Genomic DNA, 12,665 nt, shown 5'->3' with positions numbered 1-12,665 from the left:
AGTCGGAGCGAGGACTGTGGGTCTGGCGGCTGCTCCCACAGGTGAGACGACAGGTAGAAGAATAAAGAATCCAGGTAAACGTTGGACATTACAAAGTGACTGAGGCACTGTGTCCTGATTGGCTGGAAAACCAGAGAAACACAGATCACACTTCAGTTTTTTAAAACTTTTGAGCCCTTTAGATGGTTTTGCTACGCAGATGATATCCAAATGGACCTTCCTCTAAATTTGGATGCCCCGTCCACATTCTGCCTGCAGGAGGTTAAAGACTGGCTATCCCAGAATTCTCTTAAATGAAAGCAAAACAGAATTGTTTTTGATAGCCACGTTCCCCTGGGCCAGCTAACTGATACACTGGGCTCTTTCGCCAACCACCTTTCTCATTCTGCCAGAAACCTCGGAGTGCTCGAGGATAGTTCTTTTAAATTAAAGAAGCAAGCATCCACTGTGCAAAGAAAAGCTTTTATCAATCATGCCGGTTCGAGCCCCGGCTTGGACAGTCTCGGTCGTTGTGTCCTTGGGCGAGACACTTCACCCGTTGCCTACTGGTGGTGGTCAGAGGGCCCGGTGGCGCCAGTGTCTGGCAGCCTCGCCTCTGTCAGTGCGCCCCAGGGTGGCTGTGGCTACATGTAGCTGCCATCACCAGTGTGTGAATGGGTGGATGACTGGATGTGTAAAGTGCTTTGGGGTCCTTAGGGACTAAGCAAAGCGCTGTACAAATACAGGCCATTTACCATTTAACCAGCACCAGCAGGCACGAGCAGATCACCCCTGTCCTCGCTAACCTACACTGGCTTCCCATCAAATATCGCATTGATTTCAAAATCCTTCTGCTCACTGTTAAAATTCTAACTAACCTGGGCCCAGCTACTGAACTGAGCTTGATGTGTACAACCCAACGAGAGCACTAAGATCCTCCAGCCAACGGCTCCTAATGCGACCAATGTCTCGTTTAAAAACCAGAGGTGAGCGTGCTTTTGCTTCTGCCCCGAGACTCTGGAATAATCTCCCAGTGGAAATCTGTACACCAGAATCAATTCAGTCGTTCAAATCCCGTTTAAAAACACTGGTTTAACTTAGCTTTTGAAAACAATGTGTGACTTTCATTGGGCCTGCACTACACCGTGTAAATGTAAGCATCATTGATTTGTTCTGCCCGCATTGCATCGTGAAGCACTCTGATGTACACTAATAAACTCTGACTTGACCTCAGACTGAGGAACAGAAAGCATCAGCAGGTCAGAGACTCGGGGTCAGAAACCAGGTCACTGCGTATGGTCTAACAGGAAGTTACATCGCCACACGGCTTTCTGCGGTTTCCCTGCGGTCATGTGACCTTGGTGACTGATGTCAACATCCCCAGGGAGTCATGGTTTCCGCTGTGTGACCTAATGAGCTCCACGAGAAAATGTGAGGAAGTCGACCACATCAGGCCTGATTGATGAGGACGCTTCAACGCGGGCGCCTCGGCTCGCCGTTCCTCGGACTGCGACTCAAAAACTCCAGAGGAGACGCTGCTGTGGACCAAAGTTTACTCCAGTTCATCAGAAGAGGATGTTTTTGTATCTTACCTGTTTAAGGTTTGTAGCATTAGGGGCGTGGCCTCTTTGACGTACAGGTGGCACAGAAACTGATGTCTCACTGAGATTTTTCTTTTTCACTCACATGAGCTCGGGCGCTCGCTCTGAAGTATTTAGTGTGAGCTCGACTGTGGGCTGAGAGCGGATCAGCTGCTGTCTGAAACAGATGAATGCGTACACGTATGTAGTAGCGTGCACACATCTCATTCTCACGTTCCTGCTCTTTGGTTGGTTCTTGCATTTTGCAGCTCTGTTGCTTGTGAAGCTGGCACACAAGCATTTCACTCACATGTGCTGTGACAACTCTTTGATTTGATTACAGAGAAAAGCAGCAGAAACATCTGAGCTGAACGGGCACTGATTTGATCTTTGAGTGGCCCGTGACCTCTGACCTCCTGACTGTTAGGTCTTTCTCAGTCCAGCTCTGGAGCTGTGAACTTAGTTCTGTCTACAAATGCACCAAAACCTCCAAATGATTAACTTCTAATATATTGTGTCTTTCAAGGCCTTGATGTAATCGGGACCAGTCATGTTCTACCTTTACAATGACCAGTCACGATCAGTGGTGACAGAATCGACCAATAGGAATCCACCCTGAAAAACCTCGTGTTGAGCTACAGAAGCAGAATCTGCTGCGTCGCATCATGTGTGTGTTTGTAGGTCCGACTTTATCCTGTTTATTTCTGTCTTTCCAGTTTGATACCAAGCCCGTCCTGTGGAGGGTAAGTTTCCATCTTTTGTACTTCCTGCGTGCGTAACAGCGGGGGGCGTGTCCTGCTGCATGTGCTGATAGATATTTGTGGTTGTTCCTCAGATAGAGTCTGAAGCGGATCGTCAGCCTTCCCGGTGAGTCGACTTCTGCTGTTATTAATAGAAACATATGACTGTTGCTCAAAGTCTGTCACAGATTTAAAAATCATCTTACACGTGATAAATAAACTAAAACCTGAGAAATTATATCTGTAAATGGGTTTAATAATTTCAACATAAAAGAGCCTTTATTCATGCTTTTACTTTGATGAGATTTGTAGTTCGACCTGAATGATACATGATCACAGTTTTGTAATTATATTATTATTCAGTGATTTAAACACTCGAGGACTGAAGAATGAGTGATTATTAATCTGTATGATGGAATCAGTGTTTTTATGTGACACATGTTTGTATTATTAATAATGATTATTCAATACATTCAGACTCAGACTATGACTGTACTGACAGAAATATGAATGTGATTCTTTCAATGACATTTCAAGGATGATTTTGTAAGTTTATAAATAAGTTTTAAAGAACCAGATTAAACGAGTCACGTCACAGCATCATTAGAGGAATCCACCCATATGGAAAAGAAATAGTAAAAACATATGATTTACTCATGAAAGTGGCCACTTTTTTAGTAAGTATCCAAAACATACAAGTTTCATTATATAATTTTTCAAGGGCTCTTATATCTGTTTTCACTCTTGTTTGCTTTTCATACAAGTTTCACACAAGACAGATACAAACTTTATAAGATTTATATCTTTTCCATGTGGGCAATAACAGGAATCTGAGACGAGGACTCATTTTACAGGAACCCGATCACAAAAGTCAAATTACAGGAGTCATGTTGAAAGAGATTATAGAACCAGATTATATGGGTCAAATCACAGGAGGCATATTACGGCAAATTACAGGCTCTGGAATACAGACTAGAGTCAGAATAAAGGAGCAACAAAAAACAGATTACAGGAGTCAGATTACAGCAGTGGTTCCCGTTTTTTGCTGGGCCCCCCTTTGTTTTACAAGAAAATGTTCGCGCTCCCCCCTCCCCCGCGTGCACGCACACGCACACGCACACATCCTCCAACCACACACACATATTTTGCTCCATTAGTTTATTTCACACCTCAAACATTTAGTAAACAATTAAGCAAATACAAGTAACCTGCAATAAATTACAGGCAGTCAGAATATAAACTACTATTAGGTTTGTGCCTTTATTCACGCCACGCTGTGGCCACGTTATTGTTTACATGAGATGAACTGCAGAATGATAGAGACAAATACTGTTAATCTGACTGTCTGCAGGTTTACACGCAGTTACTGTCCCTCTGTTTACAAAGGCAGAGGCGTCACGCTGTCATTATTTTACTGTAGCTGTTTTTTCCTGTGTAATAATATTCAACATTGCTATCAAATCAAAAAATGTCTCTCTGTGCAAAATGGGTTCAAAAACATAAACAGCTGTGGGATCCTGTTTGTCTGTGATTTGAACCGGGGGAACAAATCGCTGCAGGATCAGCCTGATGTTATTTGTATCCTGTAACTTTACTGTATAAAGAGCAAACATCTCCAACGTGTCAGGAGTAGTTAGTCATTACAACAAGTGTTTGAACTAAAAATCAAGAATGTGGGATCCTGTTTGTCCGTGATTTAAACAGCCCAGCGCTGCTCCAATGCAGGGAAACTAATCCTGCAGGGAGACCTACCTCAGCACCTGTGCAGGTGAAGCCAAAGGGCAGATTTGCTTCACCATATTTTCTTTGGCTCAGAATGAAGTTGGTTTGGAAACATATTCAGCGATGCTTCATCTCCTGCTTTGCGTTTGTGTGGCCGCCCCGTGCTAGCAGTGTCCAAGCGTTGTGTTCCCCCCCCCCCCCCCCCCCGCCCCTTTTCATACCGCGCCCCCCCTGCAATGGCTCTCCACCCCCCCTAGGGGGCAGCCCCACACTTTGGGAAGGTCTGGATTAGAGTAACCACACTACCAAGATTACAGTCATATTAGAAGAGTCAGATAATGCGATTAAAATTCCAGGAGTCGGATGTTAGATGTTTGGTTTAGAAGAAACGATCATACTATGAAGATGTTTTTACCTGCAGAGACTCGCCTGCGTTAATCTCTGTCTTCATGTGCAGTTTCTATAGAAATCTAGATGTGTGTGTCAAGGTGTCTGCGATGTGTGGGCGTGTCTCTAGTTCCCATGGCGATTGTCTGCATACTGTGCAACATCCTGCTCCTGGTTCCTGAGCTGAAGATCCAGTTCCTGTTGGACGGTCATGTGACTAGAGAGGCGACCTGGGCCACAGGACTGTGGGGCTCTGGCTTCCTGGTGAGTGTGTACATGGACTGGTTCTTATACTTTATATATGTACTGCTTTAACACGCCTCATCCATGTGTGTTTGTGTATGTGGCCAAAGTAGGGACGCTACACATCGCCTCACTTTGGACCTTTCACCTCTTCCTCAAAGTTAAATAAGGTCAGCTTATAAAATGTCTGTTGTCTTTGAAACTAAGCCTCAAACTCTTCACGTCTGGGAAACGATTGGGGTCAACCTGAAACAAAGGCAGATGTGAAATGTAAAAGTGAGATCAGAGGTTAAGTGTCACATGATATTTAGATGCAAAATATGATGTGATAGTCACAACCACATAGTACGATTAAAAAGAACAAAGTAAACAACATGAGAATATACAGAGTATAACATTATTCCCTCAGAAGTAAATCCTGCGCAGAGCTGCCTTAACAGGAGTCTGTAGACTGCTTATTCTTCCTTAACTTAAGTAATTCTCCAAAGCATCAGTGTGTCTACTACACCTCAATCCCACAAGAGTAGGGATGGGCATTGATAAGATTTTCACGATTCCAGTTTCGATTCTGTTTAACGATTCGATTCTTTTTAAAAAGGAGAACACTAAGGTCGATTAGCTCAGAACTTTGTCTTATATCTTCTCTTTGAACAAGAGAGAAATGTAGGAGTAACATGGCCTTACAAACCCAACAGTGAGATCTGAAGAGATCCAGCCTGCGGCTCTTCAATGGGGCGTCACAGGGTCCCCAGGAAAAAACTGTAAATGTAAAATAATAAAATAAATATTCTTCTGCAGCAATAACAAAGTATAACATAAATTATTCTGTAGCAATAACAAAGTACGGCTGCAAGCCTTTGACCACAAACTGAGTCTCTGCTCGCTGACATTCGTCTATCCTGCCTGAAAGGAGACGCTACGGTAGACTGCAGCGAGAACTGCCAGCATCTGAGCCAGACTCTGTCTCTCTCATCATGGTCACCTAAATGCACAGTAATGGCAGGTTTGTAATAAGGCAGATTGCGCTAACATAATCTGCACTGTTGTTGATTATTTACCTGCCGCATTAACGGGAGAGGACGTGCAAACGTTACCGCTGCTGCTGGGTCAAGATTCACGAGTCCGGAATTAAAAACACGACATTCATTTAAGGTCATCGCGTGTTTGTGAGCAAATGCTTTTGCATATTCGTAGTGTTTCCTCCCTTAAATGAAATCTCTACTTTGCAAGTATTGCAAGTTGCCCTGTTGTCATCCGTTCTCGTAAAGTAGAACCAAACTTTTGAGCGTTTGAGCGTTTGAGCCGCCTCATCTCAGCACAGAAACAGCTAACAGATCATCTGCAGAGGAATGGTTTATTGGAAGAGTTTCAGTCAGGTTTCAGAGCTCATCACAGCACAGAAACAGCTTTCGTGAAGGTTACAAATGATCTTCTTATGGCCTCTGACAGTGGACTCATCTCTGTGCTTGTCCTGCTGGACCTCAGTGCAGCGTTCGATACGTTCCCATATTTCATTGAGTGATTCAGTCACAGCTTGGGGCAGATAGCCCCCCCCCCTCACTGAACCAGCTGCAGGTTTTCCCTCCCAGTGTTTCCAAAGCGCTTGCTCATTATGATTTTTGTTGTTCTTCTGTTTTCTTTATAGTATTGTAGACCTGACAGTATGAAGCACCTTGAGGCGACTGTTGTTGTGATTTGGTGCTGTATAAATAAAATAGAAAGTTGCACATTAATGATCATGAACTGACCCCCCAGCCCATTGTTCCTTCAGTGCTGCTGGCTTCAGTCATTATGTAAATGTGCTGTTTATAAGGTTGAAACCTGCAGTCTGAGACTGAAGACGTCACCTGATGATGATGAAACGTTTCTCCCACTGAAAAGTCCAGATGAACAGAATTAACTTTGGGTACAGACCAATTACCTGTATCACCTGTGGTTTCAAAGGTTATTGAAAATGTTGCTGTTAAACAAGTGAAGGAACATTTGGAGAGAGCAGCTCCATCCAATGGGGGGGGGTATGACAAGGGAAAAACAAACAAACAACGCTTGGACACTGCTAGCACGGGCGCCCACACAAACGCAAAGCAGGAGATGAAGCATCGCTGAATATGTTTCCAAACATAAAAAAAAAGTTTGGGAACCACTGCATTAGAAGAACAAGTTCCAAGCGCTTGGAAGTAGAGCAGAGAACGTGGTCTGGGTAGAGTCTGTGTGTGAGTGGTCTGAGTGATCAGGGCTGAGATGGTGTTTGTTAACAGTCCGAATGGCCCTGGGAAGAAGCTGTTAGTGTGTGGGACCTGACTGACCACAGGCGCCGACCGGAGGGCACTGGGTCAAACAGGTGGTGGCCGGGGTGCCAGGGGTCACCTGTGATAGCCCTGGTTTTCCTGAGACCGGAGGATCAGGCGATGATCTCCAGGGGTGTCAGAGGGCAGCCAGGGATGTTTTTGGTGTTTTAATGACCCTCTGTGCAGCCTTCCTGCTCTCAGTCGTGGCCCCTGAGTACCAGGCAGGAGGAGAGCACGCTCTCCACTGAGGAGCATTAGCAGCTCCTGGTCCAGGTTATTCTTGCTCAGGACACAAGTGCAGCCACTGCTGGGCCTTCTGTTGTGGGTCCAGGTGAGATCAGCCGAGATGTGCCCAGAAACCTGAAGGTGGAGACAGATCCACCTGTTCTCCATTTATAATGAGAGTGGACCTGTCTGTGCCTACTGAAGTCCATGATGAGTTCTTTGGTTTTAGGATGTTCAGCTTCTGTTTGTTTGCTGAGCAGGAGATATTCTCTTCCTCCATGTAGAACAGCCCTTTATTGTCATTGTACATATACAGTGAAAATTGCACATGCGCCGTAAGGCGGTGTTATGGTACCGGTCCTGGAGTACATAAGCACACAGCCCGCTGCCCATTAACTTACCGGAGTCTTTGTTCCATCCTGGGGCTGGGGAACCAGCAGCTAGTCACCCAGAATGGCTAACCGAAGGCCGGACAGTCCTGATCCTCAAGGACCCCCAGAAGGGACCGGTCCCCTCCAACTACCGGCCAATAACCTGCCTCAGCACCACGTGGCAGCTCCTGTCAGGCATCATAGCGGCTAAGATGAACAGGCACATGGGTCACAACAGGAGCGGGACACAAACAGGAACTGGCAAGAATACCAGAGGAGCAAAACACCAGCTGCTGGTAGACCGAACAGTCAGCCGAGACTGCAAGACCAGACTGACCAACCTGTGCACTGCCTGGATGGATTACAGGAAAACCTGACTCAGTGCCCCACAGCTGGATCCTGGAAGGCCTAGACCTGTCCACAACAGATCAACAGGATCCTAAGACCCCTCATCAGGAACTCAACGGGGACGTGGCGAACAGCAATACAGGCCTAGTGTTTTTCCACTTCAACTCTTGGGGGAGGCCTCTCTCTCCCTTATCTTTCCTGCTTAGCTCCCATGTCCTTGTCCAGTCTCGTCTAACTCTAACCCTCAGAGATCCTTTCAGTTTCGTTCTTGTTCTCTAAGAAGTAAAGAAGAATTATGACTGTTGTTTTGAGTTTTCGCGTTGTGGTGTGGACTGTGAAAATGGAGGCTTTGTAAAGCCATGACGCATTTTAGTCATGTGATGCAGTCATGTGACCAATTCAACTAAGGTGGTGGAGAGCATTTTGTTTGCTCTCAGTTTTGACAGCCCTATTAAAGGTTAATATCAGTTTTGTACATGCTCAGATGGCTTTTCTTCCAGTTCTTTCATTCTCACTCGTTCTTGCAACTTTGTGCTCTCGTATTACTCGCTGCAACAGCTCCACCTCATTGTCAGTCCATTTAAAAAATTTGGTGCTTTTCCTCGACATTTTGCTGCGACAGCAGACAGAAATGAGGGAGGTTGAATCGTGTTACTTTACGCGCATGTACAGTACTGGAACGTAAGCGTTTTTGGCTGTTTCAATGTGGATGAACAACTCTTTGAAAATGATACTGTGGACACGGAGCAGTTTTAGACAAAGGTAGTCAAACTTAGGGGATCAAACCACCAGAAGGCAACATTGCAGACATCGAGGACAGCAACAAGTACCTGGGGATCCCGCAGGCGAATGGGAACCATGAAGAGGCCGCTAGGAAAGCTGCAACCACCAAGTACCTGCAGAGGGTCAGGCAAGTCCTGAGGACCATCAACACCAAGCCCTGCCTGTGATCAGGTGCCCTGCTGGGGTAATAAGTTGGCCAAAGGAGGAGATAGAAGCCACTGACCATGCATGGAGGGTTTCACCCCAAGTCCAGCACCCTGAGGCTGTACACTAAGCAGAAGGAAGGAGGCCGGGGACCGGTGAGTGTCAGCACCTCAGGCAGCAGAAACGTGAGAACGAAGAGGAGCAAGAGGAGGAACCATCATGGAAGCACAGGCCCCTGCACGGTATGCACCACCAGCAGATAGAGGAGGTGGCTGATATCCAGAAATCCTACCAGTGGCTGGACAAAGCTGGACTGAAAAGCAGCACAGAGGCACTAATCATGGCAGCACAGGAACAAGCTCTGCTCCATAGAGGCTGGAGTCGATCACAGCAGGAGCAGGTTGTGTAAAGATGAGACAATCCAGCCATATCATTCATATTCATGTTATTTTAAATAGCTGAATTTGTTTTAGTTGCTTACTGAGGATTTTGTGTGTTCCTGGTTTTATCTGCTCAGTGACTGTGGATAAAGCTGTGTGCTGGGTCTGGTACAGTACATTCAATGTTTGACCTTTGACTCATTGTAGTGACTTCATCAGTTACATGTGCATCAGTATAATTTGCTGACTGATGATGTGTTTTATGTTCCTCTTTGTGATTTGACCTCAAGTTAAAGTGTAACAGGTTAACTAGAATTTTTAAACTCTGATTTCAGGTTCTACTTGGAGCTCGAGCGTTTGTCCGGAGCAGCAGAACCCGAGGCTGCTGTGCGTTCAGGAGTCAGGTGACCTCAGGCTCCACCCCCTCTCGCACTGATTTTCATCACAGATATTTTTTATCAAAGTGGAAACCACGTCTGTATTTTTCTGACACGTGTGAGCTGCTCCAGATGTTGTCAGTCATATCGCGTCTGTCTTCTCCAGATGTTGTGCCAGCTGCTTTACTCCTGCCTGTGTCTGCTCTCTGCTGCCTCCTGCTCCCTGGTCAGTGCCACTGGTCTGTCTCAGGGTCCCCTCTGCCTCTACAACGACTCCTCTGGTCCCACCTGGGGGGTCCCGCTGCAGCCCCTCCCAGGCCGGTGAGACACACACAGATGTTCTGAACTGGTTTTAGTGGTTTCCTGTCTCTCTGTCCCCAGACACTCGGAGTAATGTCAAAGATGTTTCCTTGTACTCTTGGGCAGATGTTTTCCTGTCTCCTCAGACACTCGGGATACCTGTTCAACAGGACTCTGTGGTCTGGGGTCTGCTTGGAGCCCAGCTCGGTGGTCCAGTGGAACTTGGTCCTGTTCAGTGTGATGGGGACTGTGAGCGGCCTGCAGACGGTCCTCTGTGGGGCCAACATCCTGAACTCCATACTGGGCCTGATTCTGGGCCAGGGCCTCTCCCACAGCAAGGTCTGTGGGCGAGCCCAGCGTTGGACCATCTATTTATAACATCAGCTCCAGATTTAGCAGCTTATTCATGCGTGTGTGTTTCTATGTTTCAGACCAGTCCAGGTTCAGCTTGACGTGGGTTCGATCCTGGGAGCTCCAACTGTGATACACAGAATTAAAATTAAAAGTCTTTCACTGATGCACTTTAGACAATCAATAGCATGAAGATCAATAACTTGAGATACCTCGACCTTACGCAGGATTGCAGTACATGTACCTTTTAATAATTATTTATTTATTTTCCTGAATAAAACTATTCAAACATCCAGTTAAGCTAAATAATCAATAATGAAATAATATCCTCGTGCTTAATAAGAGCTCAAAACTAAATCATTGATTTTTGTTTTCAAAGTTAAACTCTGATTTTTATTGATTATGTTGTTTACTGATCATTTTATTAAACTTTTTATGTATTTATTTTGATTAGCATTCAAATATCTCAGTGAATACAGAATAAATACCACAAAGAAAGCACGAGACAAGGCTAATCAAAGGTTATTGGCTGAAGCTGATGCTGTTTATGTTTTTGTGAAAATCCATAAAAACAAATAAAAGTGTTAAAGATGTTTTAGTTGCAGAGATAATATCTGTCACAGTTCTGATTACACTGATCATTCAGATAAGAACAACAGTGCAAACAACAACGCTCTGTATTTATTCGTGTGTTTGTGCAGTTTGCAGTGTTTCGAGGTCATGGTCCATGTGGACGATGGTGGACGATGGTCCATGTGGACGATGGTCCATGTGGACGACGGTGGACGATGGTCCATGTGGACGATGGTGAACGATGGTCCATGTGGACGATGGTGAACGATGGTCCATGTGGACGATGGTCCATGTGGACGATGGTGGACGATGGTCCATGTGGACGATGGTGGACGATGGTCCATGTGGACGATGGTGGACGATGGTCCATGTGGACGATGGTCCATGTGGACGACGGTCCATGTGGACGATGGTGGACGATGGTCCATGTGGACGATGGTCCATGTGGACGATGGTGAACAATGGTCCATGTGGATGATGGTCCATGTGGACGATGGTGGACGATGGTCCATGTGGACGATGGTCCATGTGGACGACGGTCCATGTGGACGATGGTGGACGATGGTCCATGTGGACGATGGCGGACGATGGTCCATGTGGACGATGGTCCATGTGGACGATGGTGGACGATGGTCCATGTGGACGATGGTCCATGTGGACGATGGTGAACGATGGTCCATGTGGACGACGGTCTATGTGGACGATGGTGGACGATGGTCCATGTGGACGATGGTCCATGTGGACGATGGTGGACGATGGTCCATGTGGACGATGGTGGACGATGGTCCATGTGGACGACGGTCCATGTGGACGACGGTCCATGTGGACGATGGTGGACGATGGTCCACGTGGCGTCTTTGAACCCTGACCCATCCTGTTGTGTCTCAGTCTGTTTTACCTGCAAGCTTGCAGCACATAAAGCTGAGTTTTCCCAGTTCTGCCTCCTGTATTTGGGTGCATCATGACTCCAACTCCACCCTGTCTGGGGGTTTGCAGGACTGTGTTGCTGATGTAACCCAGTGTTAAAAACAGGATTAAAAGTATAAATATTCATACTCGTAACAATGGGAATAAATATTGATAAAAACAAAGTTAATTATAATAAATATAATAAATACTGATAAAGCATGTAAACATAAGTTTAATTAATATGTACATATGTTATATGTAATGATATATGATATATATATAAATGATGTGGGGGCAGGACTTAGTCCTTTAGAGTGTGTTTGTCAGATCCACTGAGCGACCAATCATTGGCCGGTCTGACCCTCCCCCAGTCTGTGCGCTGCTCAGACACCTGTGTGTGCCTTCGTGTGCCAGTCAGATACGCCAGAGACACAGACGGTGAAAGATCAGTTTACCCGTGCAGCGAAGAAGCTAGCTGGATAGTGAAAATCCTTTTTTCGGCGAGAATAATAAGGGTGATACTGTATTCCATTACTGTATTCCGTGAGCCAGCGTGAGCACTGTGAAGCCCCGTGCAGCATTTGTTGCTTCACATGGTAAGTCCCAGGCAGCGCATGTGCGCTAGCATAGCATGCTACTTGCCGCTAGCTCCGATGCTAACTTCCGTTAGCCATTTTGCAATGAAAGTGCCTTTTCCGAGGCTAAAGCAATTAGCACTGAGTCTGCTGCACTTTATACGAGATGTTCTTTAAAGGTTTATGTCACATTACTGTGGTATTGATGTATAATGTATGGTTTTGTGTGAAGTTGTTATGTTAGCACATGTTCACTTTTCTCATGGTGCTAATTATAGTTCTGCACACTAAGTATTAGCAACGTGAAACTAAGTGCCTTCACCTGCACTTTACCTAGCTGAAACTTGATAAATCTCAAGCCAATGTGTATTTTTAATGCACTGCTGAGCT

General features: G+C 45.7%; 1 protein-coding gene across 1 annotated transcript; it reads left to right on the top strand.

Annotated features, from left to right (window-relative positions):
• Positions 1-4,495: 4,495 nt before the first annotated feature.
• Positions 4,496-10,455, top strand: LOC102779434 (transmembrane 4 L6 family member 5). Its single transcript, XM_006809173.3, has 5 exons — positions 4,496-4,672; positions 9,526-9,594; positions 9,734-9,888; positions 10,014-10,206; positions 10,299-10,455. The coding sequence occupies exons 1-5, from the start codon at positions 4,496-4,498 to the stop codon at positions 10,317-10,319; spliced, it is 615 nt and encodes a 204-aa protein (XP_006809236.1). The 3' UTR covers positions 10,320-10,455.
• Positions 10,456-12,665: the final 2,210 nt, after the last annotated feature.

Source organism: Neolamprologus brichardi, chromosome 14 (assembly GCF_056152115.1).
Source record: "Neolamprologus brichardi isolate AB-2024 chromosome 14, ASM5615211v1, whole genome shotgun sequence".
NCBI classification, from domain to species: Eukaryota; Metazoa; Chordata; class Actinopteri; order Cichliformes; family Cichlidae; genus Neolamprologus; species Neolamprologus brichardi.
The sequence above is the reverse complement of the archived record's forward strand: the minus strand, read 5'-3'. Positions and strand labels throughout refer to the sequence as shown.

Coding starts and splice junctions, on each gene's coding strand:
- LOC102779434 (XM_006809173.3), top strand. CDS start 4,496: ATGTGTGTGTCAAGGTGTCTGCGATGTGTGGGCGTGTCTCTAGTTCCC. Junction 9,595..9,733: donor GCTGTGCGTTCAGGAGTCAG/GTGACCTCAGGC, acceptor TGTCTTCTCCAG/ATGTTGTGCCAGCTGCTTTA. Junction 10,207..10,298: donor AGGGCCTCTCCCACAGCAAG/GTCTGTGGGCGA, acceptor TCTATGTTTCAG/ACCAGTCCAGGTTCAGCTTG.